Raw genomic sequence first — 26,941 nt, forward strand, 5'->3', positions numbered from 1 at the left:
AGGCCAACGAGTGCAGTATAAAATAGGTATACCACAGCTTTAAAAAGTTACTACCACAGCAACTGTTTGTCAAAACGCTCCCACAGTTTAACCTAATTTTCTTGACAATATAGAGACAGTGTCCTATGCAAAACTAAGGATTGTGCCACAGGCTATAACTAGGTTAAATCTGGTCAAAAGGTGAAGTTCCGCAGAGTTCTAAATCAAGTTTAGGACATGTTAAAGAAGGACAACATCCAATTCTTTAAAACGTATCAATATCCATTCATTTGTCCAAGTTCAAACTTGGACTCTAATGTACTTTGTTCAGGTTTTAACGTGATACACTAATACAAAGCAGAAGATATTTGTAAAGTGGCAGAAAAATGATACATAGTTTCGAAAAAGTCTTCCAAATACAATTTTGGTCCGAACATGTATTAACCACCCTCACTCAATACTTAGTAGATTCACATTTTGCTATAATAACAGGTGCAAGTTTTTCCTCAGTATGATCCTGCCACCACTATTTTTCACAAAGTGTATTGCTTCTTAAGGGTAAATTGCAGTGTCAGAGGTAAAATAAGTAGCATTTCTGTTTCGCAATAGGACAATTTGAATGTGAACATTTAAATGTATTTTCGCTTAATTTGCAGATAAAATTCAATTCAGTTTTCAATTCAGTTTATTTATATAGCACCAATTCACAACACATGTTGTCTCAAGGCACTTCACAAAAGTCAGGTACATACATTACGATTAATCCTAACTATTGAACAGTGCAGTCAGATTCAGTTATTTATTCAATTTGGATAAAACGTTTTTCTGTCTAAGGAAACCCAGCAGATTGCATTCATTCAGTGACTGGCAGCATTCCCTCCTCCTGGATGAGCATGTAGAGACAGTGGACAGTCACTGGCGTTGACTTTGCAGCAATCCCTCATACTGAGCATGCATGTAGCGACAGCGGAGAGGAAAAACTCCCTTTTAACAGGAAGAAACCTCCAGCAGAACCAGGCTCAGTGTGAGCGGCCATCTGCCACGGCCAACTGGGGGTTTGAAAGAACAGAGCAGAGACACACAAAGAACACAGAAGCACTGATCCAGGAGTACATTCTATGGGAAGGAAAAGTAAATGTTAGTGGATGTAGCTCCTTTAGTCGTTTCATCTAGAAAAAAAGAACAGATAAACTTTGAGCCAGTTTTCAAGGATAGAGTCTGAAAGAGAGCAGATATAATTAGTTACAGTAAAAGCTCAGTCAACTGCTATATCTAGGAGAGAGAAAGGGTTAAACACTGAAAGACAGGGCCAAGTGGATCATCTGTAGAAGGTGAGCATTAAGTTGTTGCCAGCAGAAGCTCGGACAATGCTCCTCTCCAGAAAGGTGTCACAGGTAGACAAAGAGTCAGGCCAGGTGTAGCTTCTAGGAAGAGAAAAGAGAGAGAACAAAGTTAAAAGCTGAAATAACAGCAAATAATGCAAAATTGGAGAGTAGTGTGAGAATGTAGCGAAGAGGGTTAAAGTGGTCATTAAATGCACCAAACTGCTCCATAGGAAGCTATTTTAGCTAATCAGCTAGCAAACCTTAGCTTTGCAGTCTATTAGCGCTTAAAAAAAAAAAAGAAAAAGCAGTGCAACCAATTAAGAAACACTATTCTGTTTCCTGAACAGCTTTGTTCAGCATCAGTGTAGATTGTCAAAGGCGGCAGTTGATGCACGTTAATCGACGAGATGAACGGAGGTGCTCCTGAAGTGTTTTACTCTAAACACCTTCTCCAGTGCGTACATCTGGTGTTCTGGGCAACCTACGTTTTAGCGGTATCACAATGATTAAAATTCGATTTAACTTTACATTTCTAACTTCATTGATTCTAACTTAATTTTCTTTAACGCTCTTCATGTACATCTATACATCTAATGAAATATTTGAAAATATAAAAACCTAAATACTAATAGATAATAAATTATAGACCTAAAACATCCAGAAATGAAATTAGCAGCATTTGTGTTTTTAAAATCTTTTGGAGTTTTAAATAGCTGTTAAAATGCAATTCACTGCAGGCTAGCTACTAAGGTAGCTAATAACAGTAATAATCAAGTTAACAGTCCATTAGGGCTTTTTTTTTTTTTTAAAGTGGAGAAAAACAGGAGAAGTGACGTAGTCCGCACGGTAAATGTTAACTTTAAAACTGCTATAGATTTTCACTGGAGCTCACCTTTTGCACATTTTGTGTTTTATCTGAAATTGGTTTAAAGGTTTTTCTCAAGACTTTTTAAATTAGATTATATTGTTTTTTCATTTAGTCTCTTTCTGTACATTTGTGTTAAATACCTGTAGAAATTCAGATTTTTACTAGTTTTATTTATAAATTTGGCTTTACAACTAACATTCTGAAACTATTTAGGTAAAAGGTTATCAAAGTCAGAATATCATACCAGCAAACGGTTTGTTTAGAAATTCTGGTGTTGAGTTGTTCTACCATTTTCTTTCCCTTTTTGCTCCTTTAAAGTTTCAGTTCATCACACTAGGCATTCTCTGTTGCAACGATGGTGAGAAAAACTACTAGGCAATCAGAAAAAGAGAGACGTTTGACCTTATCACAGATCCTATCTCAGTTTTTAAATATACTGTTTAGATCTTCCTCCTTCTCTTTGAATGAAGATCAGCTAAGCGTTGAACTGTGTCTCTGCTTTCTGATGGGGTACACTGATTCTTTGTCTGTAGGTTTTTATGAGCTGTAATGCTCCATGGAGGTGACAGCTCAGCACTGCATCATCTGTGCGAGTGTGGTAATGAATGCTCATTTCCAAGTGCCTTTACTAACATCCTTACATATACAGGTCCTTCTCAAAATATTAGCATATTGTGATAAAGTTCATTATTTTCCATAATGTCAAGATGAAAATTTAACATTCATATATTTTAGATTCATTGCACACTAACTGAAATATTACAGGTCTTTTATTGTCTTAATACGGATGATTTTGGCATACAGCTCATGAAAATCCAAAATTCCTATCTCACAAAATTAGCATATTTCATCCGACCAATAAAAGAAAAGTGTTTTTAATACAAAAAACGTCAACCTTCAAATAATCATGTACAGTTATGCACTCAATACTTGGTCGGGAATCCTTTTGCAGAAATGACTGCTTCAATGCGGCGTGGCATGGAGGCAATCAGCCTGTGGCACTGCTGAGGTCTTATGGAGGCCCAGGATGCTTCGATAGCGGCCTTTAGCTCATCCAGAGTGTTGGGTCTTGAATCTCTCAACGTTCTCTTCACAATATCCCACAGATTCTCTATGGGTTTCAGGTCAGGAGAGTTGGCAGGCCAATTGAGCACAGTGATACCATGGTCAGTAAACCATTTACCAGTGGTTTTGGCACTGTGAGCAGGTGCCAGGTCATGCTGAAAAATGAAATCTTCATCTCCATAAAGCTTTTCAGCAGATGGAAGCTTGAATTGCTCCAAAATCTCCTGATAGCTAGCTGCATTGACCCTGCCCTTGATAAAACACAGTGGACCAACACCAGCAGCTGACACGGCACCCCAGACCATCACTGACTGTGGGTACTTGACACTGGACTTCTGGCATTTTTGCATTTCCTTCACCCCAGTCTTCCTCCAGACTCTGGCACCTTGATTTCCGAATGACATGCAGAATTTGCTTTCATCCAAAAAAAGTACTTTGGACCACTGAGCAACAGTCCAGTGCAGCTTCTCTGTAGCCCAGGTCAGGCGCTTCTGCCGCTGTTTCTGGTTCAAAAGTGGCTTGACCTGGGGAATGCGGCACCTGTAGCCCATTTCCTGCATATGCCTGTGCACGGTGGCTCTGGATGTTTCTACTCCAGACTCAGTCCACTGCTTCCGCAGGTCCCCCAAGGTCTGGAATCGGCCCTTCTCCACAATCTTCCTCAGGGTCCTGTCACCTCTTCTCGTTGTGCAGCGTTTTCTGCCACACTTTTTCCTTCCCTTCAGACTTCCCACTGAGGTGCCTTGATACAGCACTCTGGGAACATCCTATTTGTTCAGAAATTTCTTTCTGTGTCTTACCCTCTTGCTTGATGGTGTCAATAGTGGCCTTCTGGACAGCAGTCAGGTCGGCAGTCTTACCCATGATTGGGGTTTTGAGTGATGAACCAGGCTGGGAGTTTTAAAGGCCTCAGGAATCTTTTACAGGTGTTTAGAGTTAACTCGTTGATTCAGATGATTAGGTTCATAGCTCGTTTAGAGACCCTTTTAATGATATGCTAATTTTGTGAGATAGGAATTTTGGGTTTTCATGAGCTGTATGCCAAAATCATCCGTATTAAGACAATAAAAGACCTGAAATATTTCAGTTAGTGTGCAATGAATCTAAAATATATGAATGTTAAATTTTCATCATGACGTTATGGAAAATAATGAACTTTATCACAATATGCTAATATTTTGAGAAGGACCTGTAATGTTGCAGAACAATAGTAGCGGTGCGTCCTTGAAATGCAACACAAAGCCCTTACCTCTATTACTCTTAGATTCAAATGAAGTTTAAAAAAGAGAACATCAGGAGATTTCTTTAGAGAGGTTATTGCATTACTGACGAATGACCCGAAATGGCACAACACTGACAGTGGACATTATCATTCCCAAAGTGAAACATGGTGAGGAAACCATCATGCTTTGGAGATGCTTTCCCACAGCAGGGACAGGGAAGCTGATCACAGTTGGTGGGATGCTGCGGCAGACGTTCTCCATTTAGGAAAATGACCCTAAACATACAGCCAGAGCAACAATGGCTCTACGAATGGTTAAGATCAAATTATATTTATATCTAAGAGTGACCTAGTTAAAGTCCAACTTAAATCCAATCAAAAATCTAATTAACAATATTGCAAACTGATTTGAAATTTTTTTCATCCAAACAGATTGAGTCTCTGCCATTTTTGCAAGCTAAATATGTAATAATGCGTCACAGCCAGCTCCACTTTAGGAAAATCTATTTTCTTACATTTCTCCAAAAGTATTGTCTCTGAGGTCAGTATGACCAACTATGTTCGGTTTACTTGCTTCAGAAATTTGCAGGTTGAGATTTTACCTTTAATATTTTTAACTGAAAATGCTCCAAAACCTCTTCCTAAACAAATTCAAAAAACCTTAACTGTACATTGATGTTTGCTGGTGCTAAACTTGTAAACATCAGAGCGACTATTCAGAGCAGCCTGACCAAGGTCACGTGTATTTACCAGATAGAATAATAATATATAATATAAGGGAAAATGTCTCCTCCCAGGCTTAATCTGCACAAGCACATCAGATGTCAAAGCTCTTCAACCGCCTGAAGATAGGTCAGGACTGCCTGCACACTCTAAGGTGCAATTTGCTTCCAAGTACGGGACTGTATGCCTGCATTACCTCCGCTTACATCTGAACTACTCTCTGAACTGCAGGGGTTGTTATTTTAAATAAACTCCCACTGCAGCTCAACGGACAAACAGAGCTGAGTCTGGAAGGTGGAAGTTCAGGCAGACCATGAGGTGTGTAGGGTGTATAAGCTGTCAATGTATGGCCCACTCCTTAGATTTGCTAAGAGACTGAATTTTAATGGGAGCACAGGGTGAGAGGAGTTTTTATTTTCTGTTTGCTAAAAGTAAATAAGTAAATTATTTGTTTTCAAATAATTTTCCATTAATCTTCTAATCTGTTTCTGTTAGCTGGGATGTTTTAAAAGATAATTATGGGCCAAGTGCTGCTTTCACTTAGAAACCTGCCTTTTAAAGTTGTGTTTATAGAATAAACACAAAAATTCTAAAAGTAAATAAAGCAAATTATTTTCAGTCTTCCTTCCTAACATAATTACACATTGAAATGAGATCACCAACCAAATGAAACATCTGGAATTGAACATAATGTGAAGACTGGATGTGGAAAAATAGAAAATATGCAAGAGCAAGACAAATGGAAGAGTCTGAAAGGTCTGCATGCATTTAATTGCACCTTTATCAGTTCCTAAATTGTGGCACACCAGTCACACATATGCATTCACTTCAGCCCAGCAGGTGGTGATAATATGACTAAAGTTTATTTGCCAGGTGTGAAAAAGATGCACAGCATGCACTGTGTGATAAAAAATGTTGACAAACAGTAAAAGCGCACAAGACAGCACTGCTTTGACTTGTCTGTTTGTGCAAATTGTGCATCAAAGAGATTTCATATCATCACAACACTTCCAGCCACCGATATCTCTACAGTGCACAAGATGTTGATTCGAGGATAGACACAAGAGCTAACGTTAGCTACAACTTTCCACAATATACCAGAGGAAAGGGTTCACCACAACTGCTTAACGATAAGGCCTCTACTTTATTCAATTAATTATTTTATTGCATTATATCGCAATTTAAAACAGATGCTGTTGTACCTTTGAAGTTTAGGTTGTTTTGTCAATGACTTTTTCAGCTAAAAAATATTGTTGCTTCTTTCCATTTGCATCAGTTAGTACTACCCATTGGGACCTTTCATAACTGATGATGATTATATGTTTTCTTGAAATTGTTTTATAAATGTGTTAACATTCCTGTAATAATTTTTGTGCACTTTTGCTACTTGAGTTGAAGAGCTACAGGTACAAAAAATATCTGTAACCTTTTTCCGATATTAAAGCCTGATCCAACCTTTACGCTGACTAGCACAGCTAAGAGAAAAGCAAACAGCTGCAACATGGCTTTGTATTTCTCACACTGAGGTCATCCAGTTCTTACCCAGAAGTGTGATGATGCAGCCCAGAATAGCCAGGAGGGCTCCAGTGCTAAGGCCAGTTGCCGTGTAGGCCACTGCTCCACAAGACAGGGCCAGGCCCTCAGAGTCGCAGTCGCACACTCGCACTGAGAGGGTGTTAGTGCTGCTGAGAGCGGGACTTCCACTGTCTGTAATCAACACGGGCAGTCGATACATAGGCTGCTCGCGTCTCCTGAAGCCCCCTCGCTTTGTCAGTATGGATGCTGTGTTGTCTGCAAAAGAGAGAAAAAACAGGTGTCAAGGTGTATCCATGCAATGTAAATACAGTATGTCAGGGGAGTAACATCTACATTGGTTTGGTCATGCATTTTTAAATGACTTTAACAGAAAGGCTAACAGATGGTATCATTAACACAGTTTATTATATGACACACTGTGGTGCCTTTCCCTGGTCCTGACCACCTGTTGGCTAATAAAAGCTTTGGTTTGATGGTAAAATTCTCAGTATGAAAGAGAGCATCAGGAAAACAAAAAAGGGCCATTATAGCTGCTAAAAAGAACAAAAAGCATTTTATGATGGCTGTTTCAATAGAATGAAAAACACTTTCAAACTAAGCCATCATGATTGAAATGTAGATTTTACTTTGAAAGACAGTTCCTTTATCTGAGTGGTATTCAGATGGCTTTCAGAAGTCTGAGGAAAAAGGTGAAATGTTTTACAAAGGGGGGTTCTATTGTAAAGAAAAGATGATCATGGAGGAATAAAAGCAACAGCTGGTAGACTTGAAAGATGTAAAAAAAACAATCAGTTAAAATATGAGGTAGATATTCTTAGTGTAAAAATAAAATGCAGATACAAGCCAGAAATTAAATGAAATGCATGGTATGAACAAAAACATTTCCTTAAATAGTTGTAAATGTTGCTCCCAACCATTGATCATCTGCTGCTGGTTATGTGATGGTTTTGGAAGACAACAAAAATGTGTCTGTCCCAAAGTTGTTAGTCAGGGTTAGAAATAGAAATCTACATAGACATGGCTTGCTTGACATATTCAGTTGGGACAGATGTCATTTTAGAGCTCTAGATTAATTAAAATAACAATTTTACTGTATAAATACTGCATAATTTACTTTATATTTTACTATATAAATTACATTATATTACCAATAGTATTGGTTCTCTTGCCCTAATGCAAACAGGAACTGGAAAAGATCTCCAAAAGCTTCAGTGGCATGTTTATGGGATTTTTGGACAATTCCTTCACAAATGCATTTGTAAGGTCAGACACTGATGTTGGATGAGAAGGTTTACTGTTTCCACTCTTACTTAGGTTGTTCTACCAGATTGAGGCCAGGACGTTTGTGAAGACCAGTCAAGTATTTCCACATGAAACTCACTCACTCATTAACTTATGGATCTTGCATTGTACTCTGGTGTGGAGTCATGGTGGAACTATATCTGCAAACTATTTCCACAGAGTCAGGAGTATGACATTGTCCAAATCTCCTTTGGATCCTACAGTATTTGGAGTTCCTTTCACTGTAACTCAGACCAACCAATGGGCCCAACCCATGAAAATAAAGAAAAACACATTTTTCTCTCTCTACCAAACTGTCCACATGGCAATATGCAGTTAGAAAAATACCCTTTTCCTGGGAATTGCCAAACCTAGGCTCATCCATTGGATGTACATGCCAGGTATGCATGATTTGTCACTCCTGAGAACACACCTTCACTGCTTTGGAGTATACTGGCATGCTTTACACCACTGAGTGTAAGCTCAACTGCTGCATCCAAGCAGCTGATAGCCCCATCTCAAGTATTTTGCAGCATCTAACAAGTTCCGGATTGCCTTATATTTAGCTCCACCCACTCATTTTTCAGTGCCTGATGAAAAAAAGACCCCCCAACAGCAGCTCTGTGCTAACTTGGGTAAATGAAAGACTCAAAATCAGCAATTCCTGTAAAAATGCCAAATTATATATGATCTGAATGTACTAGGCAAGTATGAATCAGTCCAAGTCTCTCTTGGACTGATTCTTAGTTCCTCAGAAATTGATTTGCCACAGTAGTTTTCTTTAACAGGCTTCCTAAAACTGTCCCCAGTTCAACTTTCTCCTAATCTGCATTGGGATTACTTTGAACATACACTTCGATGCCTAGCACGTGTTTGCACTCATGTAGAGTGCAAACTGTGTGGCAGCAGCTGCACCTTGAGAAAGGTAAGGAGAAAGTCTCAATTTATCTCCCACATGCGTGAGTGTACTACTCAACACAGGGTATTGCCCCAGAGTCTATCAGCTCTGAACATGTTTCTTTTTCTTTTCAAAGCAGCAGGGGTTTGTGCAAGAACATAACCATAGAGTCAGGTACAACTCTCGTAAGCCCATACATCTATACAAAAATTAAAATGACGTTTTCCACCCACTTTTATGTGTAGGTGGTCAGCAGATTATGACAGTATATAAGCAGTTTAATCTTGCATGCAAAGGTTAAAGGTATATTGTGATGCAGAAAAAGAATGTTGTCGCAAACTATGTTGTGTCGCAAATAGATATGTCATGTTGATTTTGCTTTGAGTCTTAAACAGAAATGTGGCGTAGGTGGTGTATGTCGTACAGAGTTCCAGTGAGTCAGTTGCTTTGACAGGTTATATTAAATAGAAGCAAGAAACAAACAACTCATATACAGGGGTTGGACAATGAAACTGAAACACCTGGTTTTAGACCACAATAATTTATTAGTATGGTGTAGGGCCTCCTTTTGCGGCCAATACAGCGTCAATTTGTCTTGGGAATGACATATACAAGTCCTGCACAGTGGTCAGAGGGATTTTAAGCCATTCTTCTTGCAGGATAGAGGCCAGGTCACTACGTGATACTGGTGGAGGAAAACGTTTCCTGACTCGCTCCTCCAAAACACCCCAAAGTGGCTCAATAATATTTAGATCTGGTGACTGTGCAGGCCATGGGAGATGTTCAACTTCACTTTCATGTTCATCAAACCAATCTTTCACCAGTCTTGCTGTGTGTATTGGTGCATTGTCATCCTGATACATGGCACCACCTTCAGGATACAATGTTTGAACCATTGGTTCGGTAGTCCTTGGCAGTGATGCGCTCATCTAGCACAAGTATTGGCAGCCCAAACCATCACTGATCCACCCCCATGCTTCACTCTGGGCATGCAACAGTCTGGGTGATACGCTTCTTTGGGGCTTCTCCACACCGTAACTCTCCCGGATGTGGGGAAAACAGTAAAGGTGGACTCATCAGAGAACAATACATGTTTCACATTGTCCACAGCCCAAGATTTGCGCTCCTTGCACCATTGAAATCTACGTTTGGCATTGGCATGAGTGACCAAAGGTTTGGCTATAGCAGCCCGGCCGTGTATAATGACCCTGTGGAGCTCCCGACGGACGGTTCTGGTGGAAACAGGAGAGTTGAGGTGCACATTTAATTCTGCCGTGATTTGGGCAGCCGTGGTTTTATGTTTTTTGGATACAATCCGGTTAGCACCCGAACATCCTTTTCAGACAGCTTCCATATAAAATCTATAAAAAACTGATTCATGTAGTTGGTTGAAACAAGTACAAATAATACTCTTCAAGTGACAGAAATGGAGAATAGACACAAATGGAAGAAACTGAACTAATGACAAAAGATTAAGAATAATTGAAAGTAAACCAAAGTAACAACTGTTGAACTAAACCAGAAATGACCAAATAGAGCCCATAATCATAATGCACAGTGTGTTCCATAATTTATTTATAAATTTAAGACTTTCTATTGACTCCAATGACTTTTTGAGTGCTTTTAGCAGCACACACATATTTCTGGGTATTTCTGGGTTCTATAAAGTCACTATTAATACAGTAGTAAAACACTATCTTTGAACAGCATCAAAGAGCAGCACAAAAAACGAAGTTGGACCTTTGTTATCTCGAAGGGTGAAGTTCAGATTGCCAGCGACGGTTCCATCCAGGGCAAAGTAAAAGCGATGCCCGCTCAGAGGTTCGTCCTTATCCACAGCACTGATCGTCTTAATAACCTAAAGAAGAAAAGAACAAAAAAACAGACATTTAGGATCAGTTAGATTGTTGATTTTTATCTGATCTCACAGTCCGATTAGCTGAGACTGAAACTGTGAATGAAGCTGTAAACTTTTTAATGTGTGAATGAAGTTAAAACATGCCCAGATCCTTTCTCACTGTATCACTTAGATGTGTTTATTAACATTAGGTTCTTTGTATAGTGTCATGTAAAACTATTTGTCCAAACAATGTCCTCAGTTTTTTTTTTAAACATACGGTGTTTGAATGCTTTACCTTTAAAATAATTGCTTTTTATATTTACTTAGGTTATCTCTGTCAAAAATGTAGTTTCCAAATGAAGATTTTATTTATAAAATGAAAAAGAAATTTAAAAAACCTGGCCATATGTAAAAAATAAAAGCCAGACAGTCAGTCATTTTCTACCGCTTCTTCCATAGTGGGTCGTGGGGAAGCTGTTGCCTATCTCCAGCGGTCTATGGGCGAATAATAAATGTCCCCTTTGTTAAATAACAAGGTGACTCTCATTAATCATATTTTGGTTCAATTTACTAACCACACAGCAGCCTAATTACTGCCAGACCTGAAAAATCCCTTAATTTGCACATTTCTGACAAAATAAATCATGGTTAAAAATCTTAAAAAGCAACACATTATGCCCTGATCTAAAGAAAGGAAAATTAAAACCAAAGTCACTGACATCTATCATTCTGGAAAGCCACTTATAAAGCTTTGGGACTCCTGCAAACCACAATGCAAGCCGTTATCCACAAATAGAGAGAACATACAACAGTGGTGCACCTTCCCAGGAGTGGCTGGCCTATCACAATTGCATCAAGAACATATGGACAACTTATCCAGGAAATCACAAAAGAACTAAGGACATCTAGAACACTGAAGACTCACCTCAGCGAAGGTCAGGGTTCCTGATTTTACAATAAGAAAGAGACTGGTTACAAATGGTAGGAGAGCTCCAAGGCCAATATCATTGCGTAGCAAAATAAAAGGCCCATTTTGTTACCAGAAAAAACATCTTAATGATCCTTAATACCTTTGGGAAAATATTCTGCACAATACTTAGACAAAAGTTGAAAATTTTGTAAGATATAAGTCCTAGAAAAGGCCTAGAAAAAGTATGGAACTAAACCCAATTAAGGTGCTGTAGCATGTTTATAAATAGGATGTTCATGCTAAAAAAAAATCCTCCAACGTGGCCGAATAAAATCAGTTCTGCAAAGAAGTGTAGCCCAAAATTTCTCCACAACAATGTGATCGACTGATTGCCAGTTATAACAACTCCTCAGAGGTAGATGTTGCCATCAAGGATGGCACAACCAGTTATTAGGTTCTTGGAACGGTAACGTTTTCATATTGGACCAAGTTGGTTTGGATTTTTTTTTTCTTAATTCATAACACCATTTTTTGATAACTACTTTTTTTGTATTTCCTCAGATTATCTTTGACATTACAATGTAATGATCTAAAAAATTCTGTCAGTCAGTCAGTCATTTTCTACCGCTTATTCCATAGTGGGTCGCAGGGGAGCTGGTGCCTATCTCCAGCAGTCTATGGGCGACAGGCAGGGTACACCCTGGACAGGTCGCCAGTCCATCGCAGGGCAACACACATACAACCATGCACACACTCATTCATACACCTAAGGGAAATTTAGAGTTACCAATTAACCTAACAGGCATGTCTTTGGACTGTGGGAGGAAGCCGGAGTACCCGGTGAGAACCCACGCATGCACGGGGAGAACATGCAAACTCCATGCAGAAAGACCTCAGGCCAGGAATCGAACCCAGGACCTTCTTGCTGCAAGGCAACAGTGCTACCAACTGCGCCACCGTGCAGCCTTCTAAAAAATTCTGTGTGACAAAAAAGCAAAAATGGAGGAAATTTTAAGGTGGTTAGTAGTCTTTCAAGCGTTGTATATCTGGTGCTCTTCACTATAACAAATTTAAACACTTTGAGGCACACATTCTGTTTGAAGGGCCTGTTTGAGTAAGTGGATTAGAGAAAACCAACTTGATTCCAACTGATGGAAAATGCTTGCTTTATAACTATTTGCCGTGGCTCTGTCATTTATTCCCTGTAGTACTGTAAGTGCTTATTTGGCAAGAGTTTAACAACCATTTAGGTTTAAAATCCTTTCTTTTAGGAAGTGATTGCTCCAAAGCAAATCATTTTAAAAAGATTATTTTTCTGTCCCAACTGTTTGTCTGCAGCACATTTCATGTGTTTACAATTCATGTAAAATTCCTTGGAAAATAATAACATTTCAGATAATTTAAATGCCTCTCCTATGTAGTTGTGATAGGAAAAATTGACTGTAGAGAGATAAATGTTTTCATCAATAGGTTATAAAACTGTTTATTGCTGCTGTAAAGTTGGGTATTTTATCATGGCGGTCAATGAGGAGTGACTTTTCTTTGGAGGCATCTGCAAGCAACAGTAAGGACCTGTAGTTTTTGACTGTTAAACATATACACTTCAAAGCAATGTTGGAAATTGTTTGCAAAGTGATGTTAATCAGGTGTTGTGGAAATTTGAGAATATATCGGGAATTGTGTCTCCTTGACCTGTGTGCCAAGTGAGCACTAAAGAGGATCAAGTCGGATTGACTACTTCAGATCTCAAAACATTTCTTAGTACAAAGACATTCATTAGCTTTTCAATCTGATACAAGATGATGTGTCTTAATTTCTTTTCTGGATTAAAAAATGAATTTATTTTATCATTAGTTTTGGATAAACTATGAAGCACTTGACTCCAAGCCAATCTAAATCTTTGCTAATTTTTACCACCATTTTCTACCTATGCATTGCCATGTTGTCCAGTGCTACTTCTATTCTGCAGCCCTACAAAACATTAAATACTTAAAATCAAACCATTTCATACCAATTAACCTAAACTATTGAGTATCAATACATGTTTAGTATAGTTAATTCCTGAATGATTGAGATAAATGGTCATAACAGTTCATAAATCTTATGTAATTTCAGGCAATTGTAAATTGTTTCAAGAAAACGTATTGCACTTTACTCCAAATTATGTTGGTTCTCTTTGCTGAGAACCAGTTGGGTCTTATAAAAAAATGACAGATTATGATCCCTGATTATACCAAATTAACTCTAAACAACCTCAACCTTCGAGTCACAAAACTAATTTACCTGACAGTAGACTACAAATAGATATTAGAAAAGCACTGCAGAACAAAATGTCTTTGTAAAATGGTAAAATGTGCTTGTAAAATGGTATGAAGCAATCCAATTGGTGAAATGACCGGAATCAGGAATCAGGCATCAGCGTTTGATGTATATTTTGTAAAAATAAATTTCATTCATTTTTTCAATTCCATTATTTATATGCCCCCAATTCACAACAAAATGTCCTTAGGCACTTTACAAAAAAATGTCAAATTATACAGACAGATTTGAAGTCAACTACACACATTCCAATTTAATATTGGCAAAATAACAGCTCTTGGTCAGCTGTCTGTACACCACTGGGGTAGAAGTGTTCAGTGCATCTTAAGAAGCGAAGCAAGAGATCCTCCAATCAATCTGCTGGTGACTGGAACTGAGCGGCTCATTGGTCACTTAAACCTCTCATTATTTTTAAGCCCTTAAGCTATGTGTAAATTTAAGCTAGCAGCAGTCTTCATTTGGTGAAAAGTTGAAGTGGTCTTCAGGACTCAGATATGATTCGGTATCACAAAACAGTTGATGAAAATGTTTAATATCAGAATTCTATACTTAGTGCTTTGAAAAAGTATTAGAACCCTTATAGATTTCTTTCGTTTTTACATTTCTGTCTTACATTTCTCAGATCACATAAAGTTTTACTTGATAACCTGTAAGTATTGTATAAGTAAATACAAAGTGTATTTTTCAAATAATAATTTCATTTATTAAAAGGAAAAAAAGATTTCCAAGCCAACCTGGCCACAGATGAAAGAGTAATTACCCCATAACATATTTACTGTTTGTGCCACACTTATAAGCAACAAGTGCCATCAAGTGACAGATAACATTTTCAATAATAATGAGTCTTTTATGTTGCTGGCCTAGGGTCTATCTGGCCTAGGGTCTTTCTGCATGGAGTTTGCATGTTCTCCCGGTGCATACGTGGGTTCTCTCCGGGTACTCCGGCTTCCTACCACAGTCCAAAAAAATTACTGTTAGGTTAATTGGTCTCTCTAAATTGCCCTGAGGTATGAATGGATGTGTGCATGTTTGTTTGTCCTGTGAGTTGCCCTGCGATGGATTGGCGACCTGTCCAGGGTGTACCCTGCCTCTTGCCCATAGGCCGCTGGAGATAGACACCAGCTTCCCCGCGACCCTGTATGGAAAAGCGGTTATAGAAAATGGATGGATAGATGGATGGATGTTACTGTAGAGCAATTTTGGTCCACTCTTCCTAGCGCAATCACCTATATAGAACCTGTTTGACAACATGAAGTAAGATAAAGTATTCACATGTCCTCCAAAACTGGACAATAACAGATTAGTAAAATGTTGTTGATGAATCTCAATTTCTGCAGCATTCAAATGGTAGGGTCAGAATTTGGTGATAACATGAAATCATGGATCCATTCTGCCTTGTTTCAATGGTTACAATATTCTCTTGGCATAATTTGGGCCAATTTAAGTACCAGTTGAGCATCCTAGAGCATTATTTATTTCTTCTGATGGCTACTGCCAGCTGCATGCAACATGTCACAAAGCTCAGGTCGTCTTAAATTGCTTCTTAAACCTTGTACTCAAATGGCCTACACAGTCATAAAAACCCAATGCAAAACATGACAAATGTTTAGCAAACTTTGTAATGCTTTTAGAATCCATGCCACAAAGAATTACGGTAGTTCTGACAGCAAAAAGGGGTGCAACCCTGGAGTAGCACTGTGTGTACCTCAAAGTAGTGAGTAGGTGAAGTTGTCAGAGAGAAATGAGAATCTTTCTTAATCAACATAGTGTCATAGTTTGGTTTCTTGTTGGACCAATATGCGGGAAGAACTCCAGAAGCTCGAGGTTTTCAGGTAAGAGGAGTCTTTATTATCCATGGCAGGACACAGACAGGGTGGCAAACACACGAGATCACACATAAACTCACATAACATAAGGAACCAGTGGGGAACAATAGAAACAAACGGGCTTAAATACAAAACTGAACAGCAGGGGGAACCAATGACAAACGTGACAAGACAATCAGGGGAAAACACAGAACAGGTGTGGACTTGGGGTGCAAGGAGACAGAAAACAAAAGACTAGACCAGGTAATTTAACAAAATTAACACATTTTATTTCTTAGCTTTTGTAACAAATTATTCAGTTTCTAACTATCAACAATGAAAAATAATTCATTAAACCTCTTATGGCAAATTCATTAAGACAATTATGGAAGACAGGCCTAATCTGTGTTTGCGAGAGAAATAAATTCCAACTCTCACAGGGAAAAGTTGACAACACACACACCCCTTATTCTAATATCCTGAGCAGCATCGGATCCATTGGCCTTGAGCACCAAATGAAAAATAAATACAACGTCAGGTCAGTCTGCTGCTGTGTCATGACACTAATGCTGTCCAAAATAAATGTGTACGCTGTGCAGCCAGGCATGTTTACTTCATTATCTGGAATAAAAATGAGTCACGATAAGAACTACTCTCGCTCGAGGCGTTACAAGACAAGAATTCATATCTGTGAGTGAAACAAGTCGACGCTGTTTGTTTTGGCCCTTTTTGTTCCTCGGACTAAGATGAGCCGTACACCCTTTATTATGCAGCAGTGCTGACACCTATAGAAGATTGGAGGAAGCATTACTAAATAATCCGATTTATCCACACCCAGCAGCATTTGCTGTGATGATTATTTTATTCATACAAACACACTTTCTAGAAATCAAGTTATCTCTACCTAATTTGAGTGGCAAACTGCAGAAAAAGAGTGGGAAACAAAATGGAAAATCTGAATCTGTACATCATGTACATGAAAGGAACATCACACACCAAGATGCCATATGGATGACAAATGATAGCCACTGGGACGGCCATCAAAGTTGGAGTTACTGTGGCAGTGCCCACATAAATTTAGATCAAGCCTCCTGAGTCTTTTGTTGGAGATCTAGGGACTCAACCTCGCGAAAGCTAACACTCATGGATGTGATCCAAGAGATTCTTAGAAGCAATTCACACATGATTAACACATTTCCCAGCCCAAAACAGCTTTTTTTCTAACATGAAGAAAAAAATAATAATGGGGGGAAGGGGGACTAGAAGGGTAAGGAAGAGAAAAATGAAAGTCAATGATCCATCAGGGCAGGGACATGGATTATCAGTTGTCAGCTGTGATTAAATGCTGCTGGTTACAAGCTGTCAGGTATTAAGTATTCGTGTAGGTGGCAAAAACATCATGCCAATTATTAAAACTGGCAGCGAGGGTGAAAAAGAACATAAATTAAAATACTGTGCAATGCAAAAATATTTGTACCCCATAAACTTTTCCAAATTCTGTTAGAACCACAAACCGCATTGTATTTTAATAGGATTTCATGTAGTGGACCAACACAAAGTAGTGGACATTTTTGAAGTGTAAGGATACAGAATTTCCTTTTTTTTTTTTACAAATACAAATCTGAAAAGTTTGGCTTGCATTTGTATTCAGATCCTTTGACTATTTTTTTTTTTTTTTGCAATTAGAGCTTCAAATGGAGACAATCTGTGAACATAAATTTTTAAGTCATGCCACAGTTTCTCAGTTGGATTGGTGTGGACTTTGACTGAGCCATTCTAACACGTGAATGTGCTTTTAAGTAAGCCATTCTGTTGCAGCTCTGGCAACATGCTTTTGGGGAAAGGTAAACCCTCAACCCAGTCTGTTGCAGTCCCTAATAGGTTTTCATGCAGAATTGTCCTGTATATAGCTCCATCCATCTTCCCATTAGCTCTCTCTGACCAGTTTCCCTGCACTAGCTAAAGGAAAGCAGCCCCATAGGATGATGATGCCATCACCATGTTTGATTGTGGGAATTCAGGATGTGCATCCCATCAACTAATTTGTTTTTGTGCTGTTTTGTCAAGTGGTTCACTGTGATGTTAACAGCACCTGGAGTATTGATAGAACAAAATTTTGTTTAACTGCATACCATGTAGGTAGCAAAATGACAAAACAGTTGAATTATTTTGCTTTGATTTGAGTTCCTGTCCGTGCGGATGAAAACTGGATTTATGCTAATAATCTGCAGAATAATTCTGTTTATGTTACACCTGGAGGCAGTTGCTTGCAGTGGGCTTCAGGGCTAATAAAAGAGGGCTGAACACAACTGCACACCTAACTTTTCAGATTTTTATTTGCAAAAGTTATTGATTGAACTATGAATTATTGAATTATGCACCACTTTGTGTTGGTTTAACACATAAACCCCCCAAAATATTAACTGGTTGCAACAACAGAAAATGTGAAAAACTACAGGGATGTGAATACTTTCGCAAGGCCATTCATCAGAAAGGTAATCGAAAGTATTATTATTTACAGCTCAGTTCTGCAGAGCTGGGGAGAATTTAAACAGAGCGGAGATGAGTAAAAGGTTATCATCAGCAGCTCAGGAATATTTGTATAAACAGACATAAGTGATGTTTGTGTTGGCGTCAGATCAACGACAGGCAGTTAGCGATTCAGCACCCATACATGCAGTGTATGCGAGCTCAGCCGCGTATCACCAAAGCTGCCATTGATCCTGGAAACATAATAATTCGCATGCCTCTCACTCTGTTATGGAAATTCCAGATCTGATAGAAAGCTGTTCTTGTGGCTCTCAACAGCAACAATGAATTCTATATACCATTTGAACCTTTTGATGTCCTTTGAATTCCGCAGGTGGATTCTGAGCTTATCTCAGGGAAGGTTTCCATTTCTCAACGACGAGGGAAAAAGGACTGTAAATCATCCCTAAATCAAACACTTTGTAATGTATAATGCCTTTCATTAGTGTGGCTCTTGATGGAAGGCGTTCCTGCGAAACCTTTGGTGGGGAATCCTCTAATGGGTTGAGTGGGAGATAGGAAGAGAGAGGCGCAGCTTTAGACATAAATTCTTGCTGAGAGACATTAACGGCAGCAGCCGACTGGTGCCTGTCGCAAGGCTCGATCGAGGAGGCCTATGAATCACAGAATTAAAGGTTTCTTGAGTTTATGCTTGGCTGCATGTCAGATCAAAAAGATACAGAGGGAAAATGTTTCAAGCATTTCTCACTTTTGAGCAGGATTTGGAGAATTTGTTTAGAACAGAAAAATCCACCCACTTGCCACTTTATTTGGTACACATTGTTAGGAATGGGTTGGACCCCATTTTGGCTTCAAAATTGGCTTATTTCTTTAAGGCATACATTTAACAAAGTGTCAAACCTTCCTCAGAGATTTCTTTCAGATTGATTTACTAGCACCACACCGTTACTGCCATCTTTATGGTTGCACATCCATAATACCAATCTTCCAATACAGTGCATTTGAAAAGTCAATGCTCAATTGTTACTAAAGGGCCCAAAGAGTGCCAAGAAAATATCCCCCAAGACATTACACCACCAATACCAACCTGAACTGTTGATACATGAAGGATGGATCTATGCATTCATGTGGTTTACACCCAATTCTGAACCAACCACCTTAATATGACAGCTGAAATAGAGATTCATTGGACCAGGCAATGTTTTTACAATCTATTTTTGTCCAACTTTGGTGAGCCTGCATGAATTGTAGCATCAATTTCCTGAACCTAGCTGACAGGAGGGGCACCTGGTATGATCTATTGCGGCTGTAGTTACTCACTGGGTACTTTCTGTTTTTCAGACCATTCACCACAAACCACAGATTTTTTTAAATTGTCACACAAGCCTGTCAGCTCTTTATATTTACATACAAATATATTGGGGTTTTCTTTATCAAATGCAGGACTGGCATACAATAAAGCATAAATATGAGGAATATGTGAGGATCTGTGACGCTGTGGGTTAACTGTAACTAATATCCAGTTACAGTGCACGACACAATCAACTCTTAGAATTACCAGAACATTCTAAAAACTATTCAGGTAAACTCAGAAAACTGAAAACAGATATTATGTGATTTATCTTTACACAGAATAATGTTCCAAAGCAACATAGAACTGGATCAGCAAACAGAATCCGCCTTCTCCTATGGCCATCTTAGTCTCACTCAAATGGCAAAAAGGAGCAATAGTTTTTGTCTGTCAGTGTTAGATATTATGTGCAAAGTGACGTGTAAATAAAATTTCTGTGAAACTTGTTACTGTCGATGTAGTAAACCACAATTTATGAACTAATTTAGTTATTTTTGAAATTTTTAAGTTCACAAACAAATGTATGTAGATATCTTTTATCATTTGCATAAAAAAAAGACATCTGGCTTTTAATGATGGAAAACCATTGGGAAACATATTTACATGTTGGTATGTTTTATAGCTTTAGGGAGAAATATGTTTAAAGACTATTTCAAATTGTAGGGATATTACAAGGTGCTGGATGAAGTAAGGCAGCATCTAATGAAAATTATCCAGGTGTATTTTGCAATATAAACATCTACTTTCCTGGATCTCGATCCACACAAGGACCTCGAGGTCAGAGTGCAGATTTCTTTGATTATTTGCTACTAAAACAATGTTTGGCAAACTTCCTATTTTACTATGCTCGAAGCACCCATTCTGGAGAGAAAGTAATTTGCAAAGTATATCCTAAAACTAACAGTAATTGGATTAGTACAGTAAAATTGAGTGTGCATATATAATACTCCTATGAAACAAAAAAAAACAAAAAAAGATTGATGTTCTTATTTCTGTTTCTGCTTCTTATCATAAAGTGAAAAAGTAAGCTCAAGGTGTGTGGAACTAAAACGGGAAACATCCATCTAACACTTGATATTTTTGATCCCATAATTTCTGGTCTAAACAGTTTCCCAGACTGAAATATCAGACAAAGATGACCTGAAGAAATACATGATGCAGTTTACCTTAATCTAGAAGAATATGTTCTGCAATGCTTTAGAAGTTGTTTCTGGTTCTTTTGTGACCTACTGGATGAGTTTGTGCGCTCTTGGGAGTAATTTTGGTTAGGGGCTACTCCTGGAAAGGTTTCCCACTGTTCCATGTTTTTTGTTCCCATTTGTGGACAATTTGTCAGGATTTATGGGTGTTTTGGGTTTTTTATTATTATTTCTTGATAGGTTTTGAGTCATGCATCTGTTTATTATTTCCCTAGTTTCATGTCTTTCAAGTTATATTTTCTATTATTGACTCAATTGCTCTCACTGTGATTCACTGATAGATGTCAATGTCTGTTTCTTATCTTTTGTCAAATTTATTTAGATCAGGTCATGCTGTGTTGATGTTTTTTTGCAGATTAATCCTACTTCCTGTTGTCAGACATCTTTGTTTTAGGTGATTTCTTAGGTCAGGATGGGTGTGGCTGGTGAAACTGAACCTGGAATGTGGTTAAACAATGTTAATTCCTGATTTAACAAGGGGTCTATAACTTTTTTTATTGACTTTTTATGTATTTACTTTGTCTGGTTTTAAAATTAGTTTGATGATGTTAAACATTTGAATGTGAAAAAAAAAAAAAAAACAGGAAAACACATCTGTTTTCTCAATGACATATTTTTCTCTCTGTAATTCTCATCCTGTGCAATAAAAAACAACTTTATCTTTATTCTAAAGTAAAATTTTCAGTCTAGACTTTGTGCAGCACAGTTATTTGGATTCCTCATGCATCTTGCTACCTGAGTGATGAAGCCGAGCCTTCACAGGTGAAATCCTCACTGTTCTCTTCACTCGCAGTAATTCCACAAAGAGTATCCTGCCAAGTAAAACGTTTCTTTTTTCTCACCAGCAAGCGGTTCAAACAATCGAGCTTTAACCCCCCACCCCTAACCACCCTGCCACCTACACCGTTTACTTCCACTTTTCCCGAATGTGTAAGTGAACTGCAATGACTACCATTCCCTGTAACTCTATCACAAAGCATCTGTTTTCCTCTGAGTCTGGCGGTTTGGAAATGTGGCCTGTTTAATGATGGAAGTAATGTCGGCTAATGTAGCATGGTTGGAGTGAGAAATTGCAATCTGAGTGATAACAAGGTCTTATCACGCATTTTATTTTTCCTTTTTCACACTTGGAAAATAAACACTACATTTTGATTTCCCTTCACTCTCCTCCTGTAAAGTCTGCAGTCCTGTTATGAGCGTCAGGCTGTCTGTTAAAGTGTAATTATCCGATTCTGAGCGGGATGGGACTGGCTCTGCCGGTTAAGAGCCTTTTCCTTTAAGCCACCTTAAAACCCTGTTTGTAGATGAGTCACACAATAAGATCAAGCCAGCCACTTCAAAGTTGAACTTAGAGTATAAATAAGCATCACATGAAATAGGTGGCACTCGTTGCCATGGCAATGTGACAGCTGTCACCAGAGAGTGTGTTGACGAAGGAGGAGGTGGGCATGCTGTTTTTGCACCACCTCACTCAGTCCCTCGCTGCGCCGCTTCCCATGACATCGACGCCCCAAACATCACCCACATGTGATGCCCATAACTCCTCTCACCCACCAGTCAGCAGCACCCACTCACACTTCACACCCTGATGCAGGGCACACATTTAAAAAAATAAATAATAATACTTGGAATCAATATCATGAGTTCAGCAACATCTGTCGAAATCATCAATTATTTTCCCTTCAGTGTGCTTCACTGACTTCCACCGACTCGGTCATTTGCTCAGACTGAGCTTGTTACAAGTGCACGTCTGTTGACACGATCCTGACAAGCCAAAGCTATCGAGGATAAGTCATCTTCTGGTGAGATCCAATATTAAATTTCACTCTGTCTTTTTATAGAGCAGACGGCAAGCTGCTGCTTGCTAATGTTTTCTTTGCCCCTTGTGCCGTGGTATATGTGTTTTCCTCTTCCACCGTGATGCGACACCTCTAATAAACTGATAATGTGAATAGTGAGCAGAGGTGCGAAGACGTCTTCTGTTCTGACAGCCAAGTCCTTGCTGTAATTAAGCAAGGAAAGTAAAGGTAGATTTAATCAGAGGAAGAAGGTGGGAAAAGGCCTTTCACAAGAGTGTTTAACGTCTGAAACTAAGGGTGTTGTAGGGAATTACAGGTCCTTCTCAAAATATTAGCATATTGTGATAAAGTTCATTATTTTCCATAATGTCATGATGAAAATTTAACATTCATATATTTTAGATTCATTGCACACTAACTGACAATACTTGGTCGGGAATCCTTTGGCAGAAATGACTGCTTCAATGCGGCGTGGCATGGAGGCAATCAGCCTGTGGCACTGCTGAGGTCTTATGGAGGCCCAGGATGCTTCGATAGCGGCCTTTAGCTCATCCAGAGTGTTGGGTCTTGAGTCTCTCAACGTTCTCTTCACAATATCCCACAGATTCTCTATGGGGTTAAGGTCAGGGGAGTTGGCAGGCCAATTGAGCACAGTGATACCATGGTCAGTAAACCATTTACCAGTGGTTTTGGCACTGTGAGCAGGTGCCAGGTCATGCTAAAAAATGAAATCTTCATCTCCATAAAGCTTTTCAGCAGATGGAAGCATAAAGTGCTCCAAAATCTCCTGATAGCTAGCTGCATTGACCCTGCCCTTGATAAAACACAGTGGACCAACACCAGCAGCTGACACGGCACCCCAGAACATCACTGACTGTGGGTACTTGACACTGGACTTCTGGCATTTTGGCATTTCCTTCTCCCCAGTCTTCCTCCAGACTCTGGCACCTTGATTTCCAAATGACATGCAGAATTTGCTTTCATCCGAAAAAAGTACTTTGGACCACTGAGCAACAGTCCAGTGCTGCTTCTCTGTAGCCCAGGTCAGGCGCTTCTGCCGCTGTTTCTGGTTCAAAAGTGGCCTGACCTGGGGAATGCGGCACCTGTAGCCCATCTCCTGCACACGCCTGTGCACGGTGGCTCGGGATGTTTCTACTCCAGACTCAGTCCACTGCTTCCGCAGGTCCCCCAAGGTCTGGAATCGGCCCTTCTCCACAATCTTCCTCAGGGTCCGGTCACCTCTTCTTGTTGTGCAGCGTTTTCTGCCACACTTTTTCCTTCCCACAGACTTCCCACTGAGGTGCCTTGATACAGCACTCTGGGAACAGCCTATTCATTCAGAAATTTCTTTCTGTGTCTTACCCTCTTGCTTGAGGGTGTCAATAGTGGCCTTCTGGACAGCAGTCAGGTCGGCAGTCTTACCCATGATTGGGGTTTTGAGTGATGAACCAGGCTGGGAGTTTTAAAGGCCTCAGGAATCTTTTGCAGGTGTTTAGAGTTAACTCGTTGATTCAGATGATTAGGTTCATAGCTCGTTTAGAGACCCTTTTAATGATATGCTAATTTTGTGAGATAGGAATTTTGGGTTTTCATGAGCTGTATGCCAAAATCAACCGTATTAAGACAATAAAAGACCTGAAATATTTCAGTTAGTGTGCAATGAATCTAAAATATATGAATGTTAAATTTTCATCATGACATTATGGAAAATAATGAACTTCATCACAATATGCTAATATTTTGAGAAGGACCTGTATCTGTGACCCAGCTGCACCAGATAAATAACTAATTCCAACATCTTGTATTTCAGGGTGCAATGAAAGTACAGTTACATCTAAAAAAAATTTTGAATATGGTGGAAAAGGTCCATATTTTCTGTCATTCATTTTAGAAAGTGAAACTCATATAGATTCATTACGCAGAGTGAAATATTTCAAGCCGTTTTGTAATTTTGATGAATATGGCTTACACATAATGAAAACCACATATTCAGTGTCCCAGAAAATCAGAATATTATATAAGATCAGCAAAAAATAGGATATTTTAAACAGAAATGTCAGGCTTCTGAAAAGTATGTTTATTTCTATGCACTAATTACTTCTCCTTTTCCATGAATTACTGCATCAATGCAGCGTGGCTCGAAAGAGATCAGTCTGTGGTTCTGCTAAGGTATAAAGGAAGCCCCAGTTGCTTTGATAGTGAACTTCAGGTCATCTGCTTTGTTGGGTCTGGTGTCTCATCCTTCTCTTGACAAAACTCCACAGATTCTCTATGGGGTTCAGGTCAGGCCAGTTAGCTGGCCAATCAAGCTCAGTAACACAAAATGGTCATTGAACCAGCTGTTGGTCCTGTTGGCAGTGTGGATAGGTAGCAAGTCCTGCTGGGAAATGAAATCAAGATCTCCCTAAAGCTTGCCTAGAGAAGGAAGCAATCGTCATTACTGTAAATGAGGGAAAGATGTAGCAGTCTTCTTCAAGCCAGCAAAGTGGCAGTGTGTAGCAGCAGAATGGGGGAGCACTGTGTTGCTCCATGTAGTTGAAGAAAATTGATCACTAGACAGTTTTTGCCAACTCAAAGGATTTTAATCTATAGAAACTGTATGATGTCAAATATTTGTATTTTTAAAGCCCATGTCATAAATGTACAAGCCCAAAATTATCAATACGCCTAGAAGATTTAGGTGTCAGATTAATTGTATTCAAAACAAGAATTTTTTTCTGATTTGGAAATGACACAGGTATTTCTGAACAGAGAATGAAAATAGATTTTGAAAAAAAGTTATTTAATGTTTTTTATTTACTTTTATTAAAAACATGGGGTGTGTTACACTTCTCAATAAATTAACAGGAACATCTTTATTGGCATTACAGCAATCAAACTCCTGTTATAATTATTGACCAGCTTTTTGGATGTTTCCACTGGTATTTTGACAATTTCTCTTTGGTGAGGAGCTCCAAGTCTTTGACTTTGGAATGCTTCCTTTCCATCACCCTAATCTTTAGATTACGGTAATCAGACTCAAGACTCTGACTGATCCACTCCAAAAACTTATTTGCTTACAGTCAGAACTTAAAAACATGTTGGTAAAATTAAAATATTACTTTAGAGAGATGAATAGTAAGCTTGTGTTTTTAGCTGTTTCACGTTATGTTAGAGCTACATTAGTAGCCTAATAGAGAAACACTTTTCACTGTAAGTGACTGGTTTTATAAAGCTCCAGTTCACAACACATATAGTTTAAAGGCACCTAACATAAAGTCATCTCAATCCACTCATACAGACAGACATATTTTGACCGAAGCGTTCTTCAGAGTGGGGTATTTACATTCTACGTTAAAAGGTACATTAGTAAGGGACCAACACAGAGTAACCCATAAATCAGTGGTCCCCAAGCTTTTTTGATTTGTGTACCCCCTGAGCCATTTTGATGCACCATAGATAAACCGTCCAATGGTTCCTCTAGGATTTTGGTCTTGGGGGTGAAGGTGGGTTTGACAGAAGGCATGTAGACACACATATATATAGTCAGTCAGTCAGTCATTTTCTACCGCTTATTCCATAGTGGGTTGCGGGGAAGCTGGTGCCTATCTCCAGCAGTCTATGGGCGAGAGGCAGGGTACACCCTGGACAGGTTGCCAGTCCATTGAAGGGCAACACACAAACAACCATGCACACACTCATTCATACACCTAAGGGCAATTTAGAGAGAACAATTAACCTAACAGGCATGTTTTTGGACTGTGGGAGGAAGCCGGAGTACGCACACACATATATATATAAACAGTACAGACCAAAAGTTTGGACAAACCTTCTCATTCAAAGAGTTGTCTTTATTTTCATGACTATGAATATTGTAGATTCACACTGAAGGCATCAAAACTATGAATTAACACATGTGGAATTATATACTGAACAAAAAAGTGTGAAACAACTGAAAATATGTCTTATATTCTAGGTTCTTCAAAGTAGCCACCTTTTGCTTTGATTACTGCTACGCACACTCTTGGCATTCTGTTGATGAGCTTCAAGAGGTAGTCACCTGAAATAGTTTTCACTTCACTAGTCATGAAAATAAAGACAACTCTTTGAATGAGAAGGTGTGTCCAAACGTTTGGTCTGTACTGTATATATATATATATATACTATGCATATTTGACTGAACATTCCTAAGGAAAAATTTTCTATCAGCAACAGAACACTTAACAAAAATAAAATTCAGGCTCACTATATCAGTTTTACTTCATTTTCATCATTTAACTCAGCTTTAATGAGACACCTGAGATTGCGTGTCCTTGATAAGCTTTGATAGATTGAAAACAGCTGTTACTTCT

At 38.8% G+C, this 26,941-nt stretch overlaps 1 protein-coding gene across 1 annotated transcript in view; it reads right to left on the reverse strand.

Moving 5' to 3' along the window:
* The window catches only part of LOC124858401 (cadherin-7-like), a 205,626-nt gene that overhangs the window by 18,924 nt on the left and 159,761 nt on the right, over positions 1-26,941 (reverse strand). Inside the window, exons 10-11 of the mRNA XM_047350423.1 lie at positions 10,638-10,755; positions 6,725-6,973 (exon numbers count right to left, since the gene is read on the reverse strand). Of these exons, the coding sequence (XP_047206379.1) occupies positions 6,725-6,973; positions 10,638-10,755 (367 nt within the window). The remainder of the gene's footprint in view (positions 1-6,724; positions 6,974-10,637; positions 10,756-26,941) is intronic.

Source organism: Girardinichthys multiradiatus, chromosome 21 (genome assembly GCF_021462225.1).
Source record: "Girardinichthys multiradiatus isolate DD_20200921_A chromosome 21, DD_fGirMul_XY1, whole genome shotgun sequence".
Classification (NCBI taxonomy): domain Eukaryota; kingdom Metazoa; phylum Chordata; class Actinopteri; order Cyprinodontiformes; family Goodeidae; genus Girardinichthys; species Girardinichthys multiradiatus.